At 37.5% G+C, this 12869-nt stretch overlaps 1 protein-coding gene across 1 annotated transcript in view; it reads right to left on the bottom strand.

The window, feature by feature from the left end:
* The window catches only part of NECAB1 (N-terminal EF-hand calcium binding protein 1), a 31316-nt gene extending 18722 nt beyond the window's left edge, over positions 1-12594 (bottom strand). The window contains exons 1-3 of the mRNA XM_032223154.1: positions 12466-12594; positions 10030-10054; positions 5543-5651 (exon numbers count right to left, since the gene is read on the bottom strand). Of these exons, the coding sequence (XP_032079045.1) occupies positions 5543-5651; positions 10030-10054; positions 12466-12588 (257 nt within the window). The 5' untranslated portion in view covers positions 12589-12594. The remainder of the gene's footprint in view (positions 1-5542; positions 5652-10029; positions 10055-12465) is intronic.
* Between the last annotated feature and the right edge of the window lie 275 nt (positions 12595-12869).

Raw genomic sequence — 12869 nt, 5'->3', positions numbered from 1 at the left:
AATTTCTATTATGTTGATTTGCATGGATTAAAGTTTACATACAATTTATTTATTTCAAACTAAATATGCAACTCAATTGCATCTCAAACAAATTTCCCAATTTTTCAAACTTGAATAGCAAGTTTGAAATATGCTTTACCATTAAATGCAAAGTGGAATAGTTGAAAATGGTGTAGCAAGATAATAACAAGAAACTTTCTCAAATAAAAGATACACCTATAAATTCAATTTTGTGCTTTGCAGCATAAAGCGTACTTCAAAGACTTATTTTTTCTCTACCAAAATGGCAAATTTGAAAGAGAATACCTTCCTTTTTCTACAGGACCTACAGAATAGAGAGCTGGAATAAGCCTTATCTGATGTAGAAAATGTAGAATATAAAGAAATTGTTGACCTACTGGAAAATGAAAAATGTGGATAATAAGCAGATATGACAATTAAAATGAAAATACAAATGGCACATTGTATTTGTATTTATTAGTTTGCCAAATATGTACAAGATAGCCGGTAGAAATATAAACATGGATATGAACGAAAGAAATGAATACAAATAAATGGGGACAGTGGGACAGGGACGGTAGGCACTCTGATGCGCTTATGCACACCCCCTTTATGCACCAAGATGTCCTGGACAATGACTCTTTACAGGATTTACAAAAGAGGGTTGTTAATGAAGCAGCTTCTGCAATGGGATAAGGAAATCTGAAGAGGCATCAAATCCTATGACAATACCTGAATGAAATTATTAATATTTCTAGAAACAAAAGAAAAGTGCAAAGTTGGTATGTTCGACCACGGTTATAATAGACATGTTTCTATAATATCTGGGAACACTTTATGGACTTTTGCTGACACCAGGGCTGAAATGTTAATGATTTGTAGATTTGTGTATGGGTAAGGGATGGATTATTGGAAGAAGAGATATTTTCATGTAACTTTATAAGGGGGTGAGGAATTGCTACATTTGTTTGTATTTTTTGTAATGAAGATTGGAAGTTATTTCTTTAAATATTTTTTTCCTTTTATCCTTCTTTTTCCTTTTTCTTAAACTTAGTCACTCTTTCTTTTCTTTTCTTTTTTGATTGTATTATATTGTATTATTTTCTTTTTAAAAACTTTCAATCATTTTTTAAAGAAATAAAAAAAAACTATGCATATTTGTAGACAGAAAGGAGGACCAAAAAGAAGCAAATTCAGGAAGCAACCTCTCCATCAGCTTTTTTATTTAAACAATTTATACAGCAGTCTATTTTATTCTTACTCTGGGTAGCTAACAAGACCTTAAAAAAAAACCTAAGGTAACAAGACTTGAATAACAAAAACAGAACCATAGCAACAACAAAACCACGAGAACCATGTAAAATGGGCCAGAACCCACTAAAAAACAATTTCTTGCTCAAATTATATATGCCAAGCTTGCTTAATATCTTGCTCCCACACCTGGGAAAAGAACCAGGTGTTAAAGCCTTCCGAAAGGCTAAGAGGATGGAGGCCATCTATATCTCTGAGGGAAAGCTGTCCCAGAGGACAGCTTGTGCTCCTGTTGTGCTCCTGTTCTAATGATGTATCTATCACAGAGTTCCTCAACCTTTCTGGCTTTGCGGACCGGAATGGGGGAGAGAGTGGATGATTTCCTGCAGCTCTATTTTCACAAGCAGTGTCTATGTGTGCCCAATGCTCACACAAATCGAGTCCGTGTGTACATGTTTGCCTGCTGCTCACGCAAGTGGGGATACAGTGCATGTGCGTTTGCCTGCTATTTCCCCACCATGTTACAACCATCTCATGGCCCACTAGAGGGCTGTGGCCCACAGGTTGGGGACCCCTGATCACACTGCAGTTGATCTCATTTTCTGAAAGGCGATCACATTTTGGAAACTGAAACCACACACATTGAAGGGGTTTCGAGGCAGATCCTGTACCTCCTTTTTATCATTCAAGGGACAGAATAGTGAAACTAGAAGCAGGATTTCCAATTAATAATTACAATAAATGCTCTCTAAACATTTTTTCTCTCAATGGCTCCATTTGTAAAAGGGATAGATGCATATTTTGAAAGACAGTTGAAACTAATAATAAGTGTGTCAAACATTCCAGTTGGAACATCTGGCTGACTGTGTGATGAATCATAATTGTAATTTTAATGTGCTGTTTTAGAAAAATTCTTATAATACAAATTCATAAAAATCTAAATTAGACATTCTATGGACATTGCATGATTAAAGGCAGATTAACATGCTTGAAAAAGTTGCTAAATGGCACATTTAGAATATCTATACAACGGTACCATGAAAACCTCAATAAAGTAGCCATGCCAACTGAAGAGAACTTTCCATGCCTAGAGCTTATGTTTATGGCTGCCTTCTAGAGATTTCCCAATGTATGTGCATGGGTGCTAAAACCCCTCTTTAAGAAAGAGGTGTTTAGAAAAATGAAAAACAAACAAACAAACTAATAAATGCAGTCTACAATTATGATACTATAACCCTAACAACATTGCTACTCATGTGCAGTGTTCTTGAATGAATGAGGACTGTCAAAAATGTGCTACAAAAGCCTTCTCATTCTTCAATAGCGTGGAGAGCACTTGCCTATAAAGTTTTCAAGAATCGGACATGATTGAATGGTTAAAACAACAACAGCCTTATCATATTTACAAGCACATTCAACAAGCCTGTGCAAAGGAAAAACAAAGTTTTGGCAGTTGGCCAAACCCACATTCCCTTTGATAGATAAAAGAAAAACATAGGATTAGCCATTTGACCAAACCATTTCCCTTTTGCCTAGGGCAAAATCAGGTTTTTGGACAGTTGCTTAAAACAGAAAGTGCTTCTTTCTACCTCAGAATACTTTTAGCAAAATTTATTGGTAGGAAAGAGAGAACATTATACAACTTTCAGCAGTCAGCATTGAACATTGTCTCTCCATCTTTTTCTGGGTGTGCTTCGTTTTTAACAAATAACAGAATAACTGAGTTGGGAAGAACCTTGAAGGTCTTCTAATCTTCTGCCCTTGCAGGAAACCCTGTATCTTTTGGTTGTCCAATCTCATCTTAGAAATCTCCAGTGTTGGAGCACCCACAATTTCTGGAGGCAATTCATTCCTCTGATTAATTGTTCTAATTGTCATGAAATTCCTCCATAGTTCTATGTTGGTTCTTTTTTTGATTAGCTTCCATCTATTGGTTCTTATCCTGCTGGCAGATGCTTTGGAGATTAACCCTTCTTCCTTGTGGCAGCCCCTCAAATATTGAAACACTGCTATCATGTCACTTCAGTCGCATACCCAATCTGCAACCTCTCTTCATATGTTTTAGTGTCCAGTTTCCTAATCATCTTTGTTGCTCTTCTCTGCACTTTTTGTAGAATCTCGAGATCCTTTTTATATTGTGGCCATCAAAACTAGATACAATGTTCCAATAATATAAAATATTATAAAGTGGTATTAATATTTCCAACCTTCTGGTAAAAGAAGAACATTACTTTAGCTTGCTCAAATTGTGCCTTTGCAAGCTCAAGATTCCTGGAATGGACCACAAGAAAGTGGACCCATTCATAAAGACTGGGAAGCAAGCCCTTTACCCAAAGCAATCTTGAGCCTGGTTTGGTATGAAAGAGACACAGGGCCTGCCCACAATCCATGGCAAAGAGGCTTGAAGGCACAGCTGCTATTAATATATTAATTGCTACAAATGGGGACAGTAATGGCAGATACCAGCTGAGCTTCATGTCTATAATCATAATTTTAGATTGTCAAAGAGACTGATGTTGAGATCATTTCTAGCAAAAAAGGGATCCAACATGAGTTTTCTGATTTGCATTTTTGAAAATATTAAATGTTAAACATGCAATTATCACATTAGACTTATGATTGACAGAGCTCTCCCCTGGACTTTGACCTTAAATGGGTTGCCATGGCTTTTTATTACTATCTGCCAAGACTTGTGAGGTTATAGCAGCTGCATCAAATGCAAACACCAAAGGAGAAATAATGCCACCAGCAAGATATTCATAGTATAACTTGCCTGTTAAGTCCAAACACAAAAACAGTTTAACTTTAAGGCTTTCAGATCTGGCCTACAAAAATCTGTACCATCACAGATGGGAACAAAAAGTTAATGTTCACCACAGAATATTATTATGCTGCCATCCAATCATCATTTGAATTTCTAAAGCCTAGATCTGGGAACCCTACAGAACTTAATATAGCCCAATAAAGGCAGCCCTACATGGTGGGATATTTTAATCACAGAATATGTTTGAAACTCAGAGCTGGTAACTTGGAAGACATGCTTATTTGGCTGGTGTATTAGTTAGATTTGTAAGCTAAATCCAAATCCAGAACATCATCTCAACTGTTAATATAATTGCAGGAAAACAAAAGGCTATGATTGTTTCCCATCCGATAGCATAAAATGAGAGTTGTAAGCATTAGGACTCCTGTATGGAATGCAATACAAATAGGCACAGAGGTTTTTGTTTAGGGGCATCTCTTAATTATATTTAAATACATAGGCACAAGGAAAGCATGTGTATGTATGCATAACATTCTTCTTGGAATCCAATAGAATTTGTGGGGCTATTCCTTCATCTTTTGAATTAATAGTGTCAGGGATGTTTATATGAGAGCAGCTTTACAATTTTGGAAGGTCCCAAAGGTGCTTTTCAAAAGGCAACTGGAGTTGTGTTTTTTTTCCTTGAAAACATTTCATTTCTCATCCAAGAAGCTTCTTTAGTTGTCCTTAGATAAGAAGCAAAATGTTTTCAAGGAAAAAAAATATGGAAGTCTAGTTGTCTTTTGAAAACACATTCAGGACAGCCATAACCTGGATGATTAAGAATCTCCATAGACAGTTTTGGAAGAGATTTATTTTTCCTTTGCACAATAGTATTTTTAAAATGTTTTTTACTTGTTGTTGTTATTTGCGAAGTTGTGTCCAACCTATCGCGACCCCAGGGACAATGCTCTTCCAGGCATTCCTGTCCTCTACCATCATCTGAAGTTCATTTAAGCTCATGCCTACTGCTTCAGTGACTCCATCCAGCCATCTCATTCTCAATTGTCCCGTTCTTCTTTTGCCCTCTATCTTTCCCAGCATTAGGCTCTTCTCCAGTGAGGCCTTCCTTCTCATTTGGTGGCCAAAGTATTTGAGTTTCATCTTCAGGGTCGTTTTTTTTTTTTTTTTAAATATTGGTCCGATAATGGTATAAATCACTGACACATCCCTATGCAAACAAACTAAAGTTCAAAATGGCAGAATGGCATTATAACAAATGAAAATAAAAAGGCACTCTCTCAACATTTATATGCATAAAACAATCCACTGTCACCCAAAGATTATGGATCACTTCCCCACTCCACCCACCTCACTATTGTAGCCTGCATCCTTAGAAACATTTAAGGTTTATAGATTATGGATGAGGCTGTTCATACATTTCATACATTATTTATAAAGCAGCAAGTTTACCTGACAAATCCATACCAGAAAATAGCCCTGCCTCTGTGATCCCAAATTGATTATTTTAAAATCAATGCTACCTACTCTGTATTGTGTATGTCAATCTTCTGAAACAGTTGATGAAGCTCCTCTATGCTCAGGATTCCATCCGCAAAGTAAGCCTTAAATTCATCAAAGGACAATTTGCCATCATCTGAAATCAGAGAAGGATTTCCTTACCCAGACACATTTTACTCTAATTTGAAGGTCAGGACTTTTTAAAAGGAAGCACCACAGGCGTTTATACATTTCTGCTTAAAATAACCCCCCTCCCTCATACACACATATAAGGTACATTATAATAATAGAAAAATGTGTTTCTTATGACTGCAGATGATCGTTTTTGTAGTGCAATAAAATTTGGCTGTCATCTTCTTATAGACTTTTCACCAGTCCTATAGAGGTGAAGAGGTTTTTTTTTTTTTACAGGAGCACACCTCCCATTGTCCTTGGGATCACCATCCCTGATTATTACAAATATTACTGTAGATCACATGGTAAATAGCCATAAGGATAGCCTGTCCTTTATGCAGGGATTTTTTTAACCATTTGTCTTAGTGGTCAAATTAGCTCAAGAGTGCAATGACATGATCCAAAATCCAACACCTTCATGTAGTGTCTTACCAACCTATTAAGATTACAACTCCCAGAAACACTACATTAACAATGGAGGTCTTCTAATCCAAACTCTTGCTCAGGCAGGGTACCACACCATTCAGGCAAATCATAGTCTCTTTTGGAAAACCTCCAGTGACGGAGCACCCACAGTTTGATTCCTGTGTTGTAGGGCTCAATCTGCTAGCCCTATTACACACGAATAAATTCCACTTATATTGTGAATAAGTTGTTCCATCATCAGAAGCTATCAGTGCTGAATATATGTCTATTAAGAAATTTTTGACCCATTTATTCTTGAATGAGTGCCACAGTGAAAGGAAAGTCCAATTTCAGTGAAGACTAAAAATGCAGGCTTTGCTGTACATGATTCAGGAATAGAGATTTTTTCTGAAATGGCATTTACTTCAGGTACACTGAAAGATAGCTCAGTAGTACATCCATTTCCTTTGCAACAGTGCTTTTTACCTACTTTTGTAGTCTAAGCTATCTGTTTTCTAAAGTGTTTCATTAGCATCTCCTCAAGTAGCCATAGAAACCTGTTCTGAGCAAGTAACATGATATTTGTTTTAACTGATAATTATGCATCAATGATTCTCTCAGCTTTTTCATCAGGCTGTTATCCAGCAACTGGATCCTAGCTGCACAATGTTAAGTATAGCTAGAGTAAGAAGATTTCTGAAAGGGAAGAATTCCTTATACTGATGTTTATACAGGCAGTCCTCTTCTAGTGATGGATTCATTTACTATTATTCACAGCTATGATGGTGATACAAAAAGCAATTTTATTTATTATTTGTATTTTTAAAAATGTATATTTTTACAAATACCAATCCTTGCATTTATGATCTTCACACATCTGTAAAGCAAAGGAAACCTAAAATAAAAATATTAAGCACAATCACCAGTTCTTTATGAACCTCTTAACGGCTAGGTTGCTGGTCCCAATTTGGTCACTAAACAAGGTTATCTGTAGAATCTTATGTCATTTAGGTACATTGTATCAGAAAATAAACAAGGCTTTTAATATCTAATAAGTCTGCTGCTGTAAAGCATAATTGTGAATTAAGTTAATGCAAAATTAATGCCCAATTGAAGCCCAGGTAGCATTCTGCTCCTTCATACTGGTTATGTATCTCCCAACCAGCATGTTGTAGATAATTCAAGTCCAGACATTTGGAGGGAATACAGATAGCAAAAAATGGCTACAGTCAAATAATATCAGTGTGCATAAGTATTGAAATTTACAAAATGATGGGGCATCATTTTGAAGACTGCAGCTGGTCCAGAATGCAACCGCGCGAGCGATAATGGGTGTACCTAGATACACCCATGTTACACCTATCCTCCGCGAGCTGCACTGGCTTCCCATTGGTCTCTGGACACGCTTCAAGGTGCTAGTCATTACTTTTAAAGCCCTACATGGTTTAGGACCTGGCTACCTGAGAGACCGCCTCCTGCCATTTACCTGCCAAAGACCGATTAGATCGCACAGATTGGGCCTCCTCCGGGTACCATCGGTGGGTCAATGTCAGCTAGCGACCCCCCCGGGGGAGGGCCTTCTCTGTTGCCGCCCCGGCCCTATGGAATGATCTCCCCGTAGAGATCCGGACCCTCACTACTCTTCCGGCCTTCCGTAAAGCCACTAAGACCTGGCTGTTCCAGCAGGCCTGAGGCTGTTGATCAGCATCCAGCCCCATTTCAAGTGTATGTATGTTGTGTAAATTTTAAAAAGCCGCCCAGAGTCCCCTGGGAGTGGGCGGCATACAAATACCAATAAACTTCAAACTTCAAACATTTCACAATCCAAACTCCTTTCAAACATTTCCTGATGTTACACATAAGTGCCGAAGTGGAAGGACATGGATCATGATATTGTAGCCTCATCTTGTAGATGTTGACTGGATATGTTTCTACCAATAAGCCTGCATATAGTAGAATCCTTTACTCGTTGATCTGGAAATATGTTCTAGTGAATCCAGGTGGCTATAACTCTCAACAGACTGTATAGAATTGTGCTGTTAATTTTACTTTAAATATCTGATATTTCAACCAGATAATCAATAGTAAAGTCTATGATTTAAATGAAGAAATATTTCCTTGAACAAATTTGTAACTGATTTTGAAACCGTTTTCAAATAGCATTGCAACTGTTTTTGTAGTAAAATGATAATTGGTAAAAAAAAGAATTATAGTAAAAAATAGTAATTGGAAAAAGGCCTAAGATTAAACTACAATTTTTTACTTAACAAAAGCAGTAAAATCTAAATGCAGTTTAATACACCCTGAATGCAATTCCATGTAAGGGGGGAAATCGCAAACATCAGAGAAAGAGCACAATGCTAATAATTTGAAATAAAGGATGAATATGTTGTATATTTTTTCTCTTTGGGTGAAAAAGTAGAATTGGCTTTTGTCATGTAGATGAGATCCTTCCCATCAGCTCCTTGGACAGATCTGTGTGAAACTGGGCCAGTTCTACATTTAAAACAGCAGGTCAGTTTATGTTGTCCCCAATTGTTTTACTACAGCTAAAAATCTGTTCAAGAACAGGAATCTCATATTATTTTTATTTAGGGTTTCATCCATTCTGCCTCAAATGTAGTTCTTGTTTCCTTTTTTGTTTTTAGCTTATTTGGTTCACAGCTGTTCTTTCTGGCATATTATGAATGATACTAACATCAGGTATTCTAAACCATCCCTCCTCGGCTTTTCATCAGTACTTAATTATTGGATTTTTAGTGCCTTGTTTTTTCAGAGCACTGCTGGAAGCTGTGCACAGCTGTTGCGTCTCCAGCTATGAAATCTTCTCTGATGGAGCCTTTTCAAAGGCAAAAGCTTTGCTCATATGTTGCAATGAAATTGGAAGACACTGGAAATAGTTTTAAAAAGGGGTTTCAAAGCATGTAGCACCTGTCTGGAATTCTTCAGAGCAGCTGTATCTTTTTCTGGCATCACAGGGAATTTGTAATACTTGCCACTATATCTGAGGGGAAAAAATTACAGTCAGGGCTTTTCCCATTTTCATATTAAAGCTGTTTTCCTTCTGGCCCTCACTGTGGTGACATAAAACCTCTCATTACTGTTTAAGTGGCACAACAATGGTTAAATACCTCTAGAAGATGTGTAAATCCCTAGGGAGGGCCCTGCCTAAGTATAAATGTTGTTTGTAAGACTCCAAGAAACACTCATGTGTCAAAGGGAAAGACTCCTCTGTCCAACCCATGACTGGACCATTTATGCTCCGTGACCTAGTAGTGCACATTACTGCCAGAATGATACGCCACAATATTTTTAAGCCAAGGATTTAAATGCAGACTATAAACCATGTTTTATAACTTGTCATGATGTATGGACTCAGCATTGTTATTTATTCAGCAAATAAAGTTTGAGCCAAATAAAGCTTGTTTATATAATGTGCAAAAGAGCTTGCATATGTAAAGAGCTTTGGATGGATTTACAATCCCTATTCAACCATATATGCCAACAAGTCAGATGATCTCCATAGATATGGCACCATAGATGCCAGCGTAGGCTATAACGATGTTGCATGCAGCATGGCATGATTGCACACCTGAATTATGCAACTTGTATCATTTGTATCCCTAGCATCCCTTGCCCACAGTCCCCTGTGGATTCCCATAATCAGTGCTACCTAGGCCAGTGTTTCTCAACCTTGCAACTTTAACATGTGGATTTGAGCTCCCAGTATTTCCCAGGGAGTCAAAGTCCACACATCTTAAAGTCGCCAGTGATGATGGATCAAACTCCTCAACCAGGTAATTTTGAAGTGACAAGTTCACCAGCCAGCCACTGTCTCCCCTAGGGAAACCCAAAGCAATTGAATGAAATGTTCCTCCAAATCCCTCACTGTTTTACTTACGTTCTGGGAAAGAAAAGCAAATGATTGTACTTACCATTTTTATCTGCTCTTCTCAGAATCTAAGAGGGAATACACCAATATATATCAGTATCAACAAAGAAATACTGTAATGCTTACAAGGACATATTTATAGCTCAGTAAACTTAGCAATGTTTTAAAGGATTTTTAAAAAGGCTTATTAATTATGATCCCGGTACAGATAGCACAGTACTACAATAGACAGTACAGACTATACTTTTGAAGAAAGGTGCATTTAGTGTTAGTATTTTCTTTGGACCAATAGGTGGTGCACATTTACAATTGATTAGATGCCAGATTGCCCTTGTATTTGGTGCCAGGTAAAACAGTTCACTTCTGTCAGGTTTTCTAATCAATTGTGGGATGATGTATCAGACTCGCTGAAGACACATTACAGGGAAGTAATCACTGACTAGGTGTTCTAATTCAATGTTCTACTTTTTTGTGGTATTTTGGGAATATTTTATAATAAAAGACTGGTATTGGAAATGTTGATCCACTGAGCATCCCTACATCTCAGCAAGGAACTGGAATAGACATTTGTAATTGCATCATTTAATTACATGGCTGGATTTCTGGTAGGTAAAAGCCCCATACACTGGTGAGCCACTTACATGAAATATTGTCAAAATGTATAACTATTCAGTATTTGAGGATTTATCTATATGAGGACTGGGATCACCTGTGACAATGAATGTAATTGATGGATTTTAACCAGATATTCACATTTAACATGCTATCACATATTTTAATATGTGATTTCAGAATATTAAGGCCACTGATATATAATAGCATTTAATAAAGAATAGTATTTAATAGAAGACATTAAAATAGTGTTTAATATTTAACATATTTGGACAATTGTCAACAAATGATTTTACACTATCTTCCAAATCCAACCCTATCATGAGCTTCTCATCTAAAAGCATTTTGATTTGGAAGAAGAAAATACATATTGAAATTCTTAAATAAATATTAAAATGTTTAATCTGATACTTCATACATGATGTTTTTAAATATACTCTGTTGCTACTTCTGTGCCAGGATTATTTTTTGTCTTTTTATAATAACATTATAACAAAACTGCTTTAAACAATACTTTTCTTGTGGTTTTTACTGATGTTTTAACATTTGTATGTATACAGTCATTGGGAGTTGAAAAATCACCCTTATATTGAAATAAAACAATCTATTTAAATACTAAATTCTATGTATACTGCATAGTCTTCTGTTTTCCATAGGAGCTATTAGATCCAACAGTTAATAACTCACTAATTAGTTTGAAAGGTTAGCATTTTTTCTTTGACTTATTTTAAAATCAAAACAAGTTGTCCTAATGAATTGCTATTCTATCGTTTATGACAATTATATTCTGCTTTTTCTCCATAAGTTCCAAGGACATGAATACCCTCCTTTTATTTTTATTTTTCATCACACAAATTTAATGAAATGTATTAATCAGATATAGTAATGGAATTAAAATCACTCTATGGCTCAGCTGATTTTAAAAACCATCCCTCTCCTGCCCCAAACCAAGACTAGAACCTCTTTTCCTAATTATTGCTTAGCACACAAAATAAGGTGGGTACATAATGTCCACACCCACCAATCATGCACTGCTCTTCTAAGTTGTACCAAAGATGTATCTTTATCATTTGAGACCACCCTAAGGAAGCATTAGGTAATCTAGCATTACTGAAATTCACGACAGCTTTTCTAAATTTCCCAATCTGAACAACCAACTCTTTTGCTTTGGAAATACACCTGTTATTAGAGCAAATTGAATCACCCTGCTCATACAGAATCATTGTGACTAATTTTGTAAACACCAAATTTTAAATACTTACATTTTTTTTTAAAAAAAAAAACTGGTATTAAAAAAAAATCTGAATAGAAGAACTAGTCAACTGTCATTTTAGTACCAAAAATGTGTTCCCTTTTCTTGGTTGTGCCTCTAAACTTCTAATAAAACAGCATGGAAAAATGTTAATCTAAATCTGTTTTTCTTACAGAAAAGAGTGCAAATCAACTTAATATATTTGCAACCCACAGTCCAGAACTTGTGATTTATGCCTCAGGTCGTTTTATCATTCAGCCAGAGGGATCTAATTTAGAGGACTCTAATAGGGCCCATATCAAATAACCAGGATCTTGGTATTAGCATCATTTGATAGGATAATCTCCTTGAGATCAAGGAACTCTTGCTACACACCGATTTGGGGGCGGGCAAACATTCAACAGGTTGAGGCTTCCGCACAGAGAGAGAAGCAAAAGCCCAACCTGTTACACGTTTGCAATAATTTAAAAGAAGAAAAGAAGAAATGCTTTCCGCTACTCTCTATCCGCCAACCTCCATCCCGTTCACAAGAGAAAAGGGTCGAACTTCTGTGACGCCCAAGGACCCAGCAGATCAAAGCCTGAGAAAGGGAGGCGAGGGACCCGCCGCGCTTACATCCAGGAAGATGGAGAGCCCCTTGGTCATGGTCAGGGCAGAACGGAGCTCCTCGGAGGACTCGGGGGAAGAGGAGGAGGAGGAGGAGGCAGGAGCTGCGTCCGGGCTCTCAACGCTATCCATGCTTCGCTCTGGATCTTCCTTTGGGGCTATGTCGGGATGCGAGGAGGAAGGACGGGAGTTGCTAGCGGCTGTTCCTCCCGCTACCAACGAGCCTCCCGGGCTATCGATTCGCAAGGCGACCAGGAGCAGCCGCGGCGTCCGAACGAAGAAGGGGAAAGCGCGCTCAGCCCCCGGTTGCCGCCAGCCTTGGCGCCGCCCTCACCTGGCCTTTCTGCTCCGCTCGCCGCCGAACGCGGCGTTGAACGAACGCTGCTTCCCTTCGGTTTGCAACTGGGTGAAAC

The sequence above is a fragment of the Thamnophis elegans genome, chromosome 8 (genome assembly GCF_009769535.1).
Source record: "Thamnophis elegans isolate rThaEle1 chromosome 8, rThaEle1.pri, whole genome shotgun sequence".
NCBI lineage: Eukaryota > Metazoa > Chordata > Lepidosauria > Squamata > Colubridae > Thamnophis > Thamnophis elegans.
This window is presented reverse-complemented; position numbering and strand designations above follow the sequence as displayed.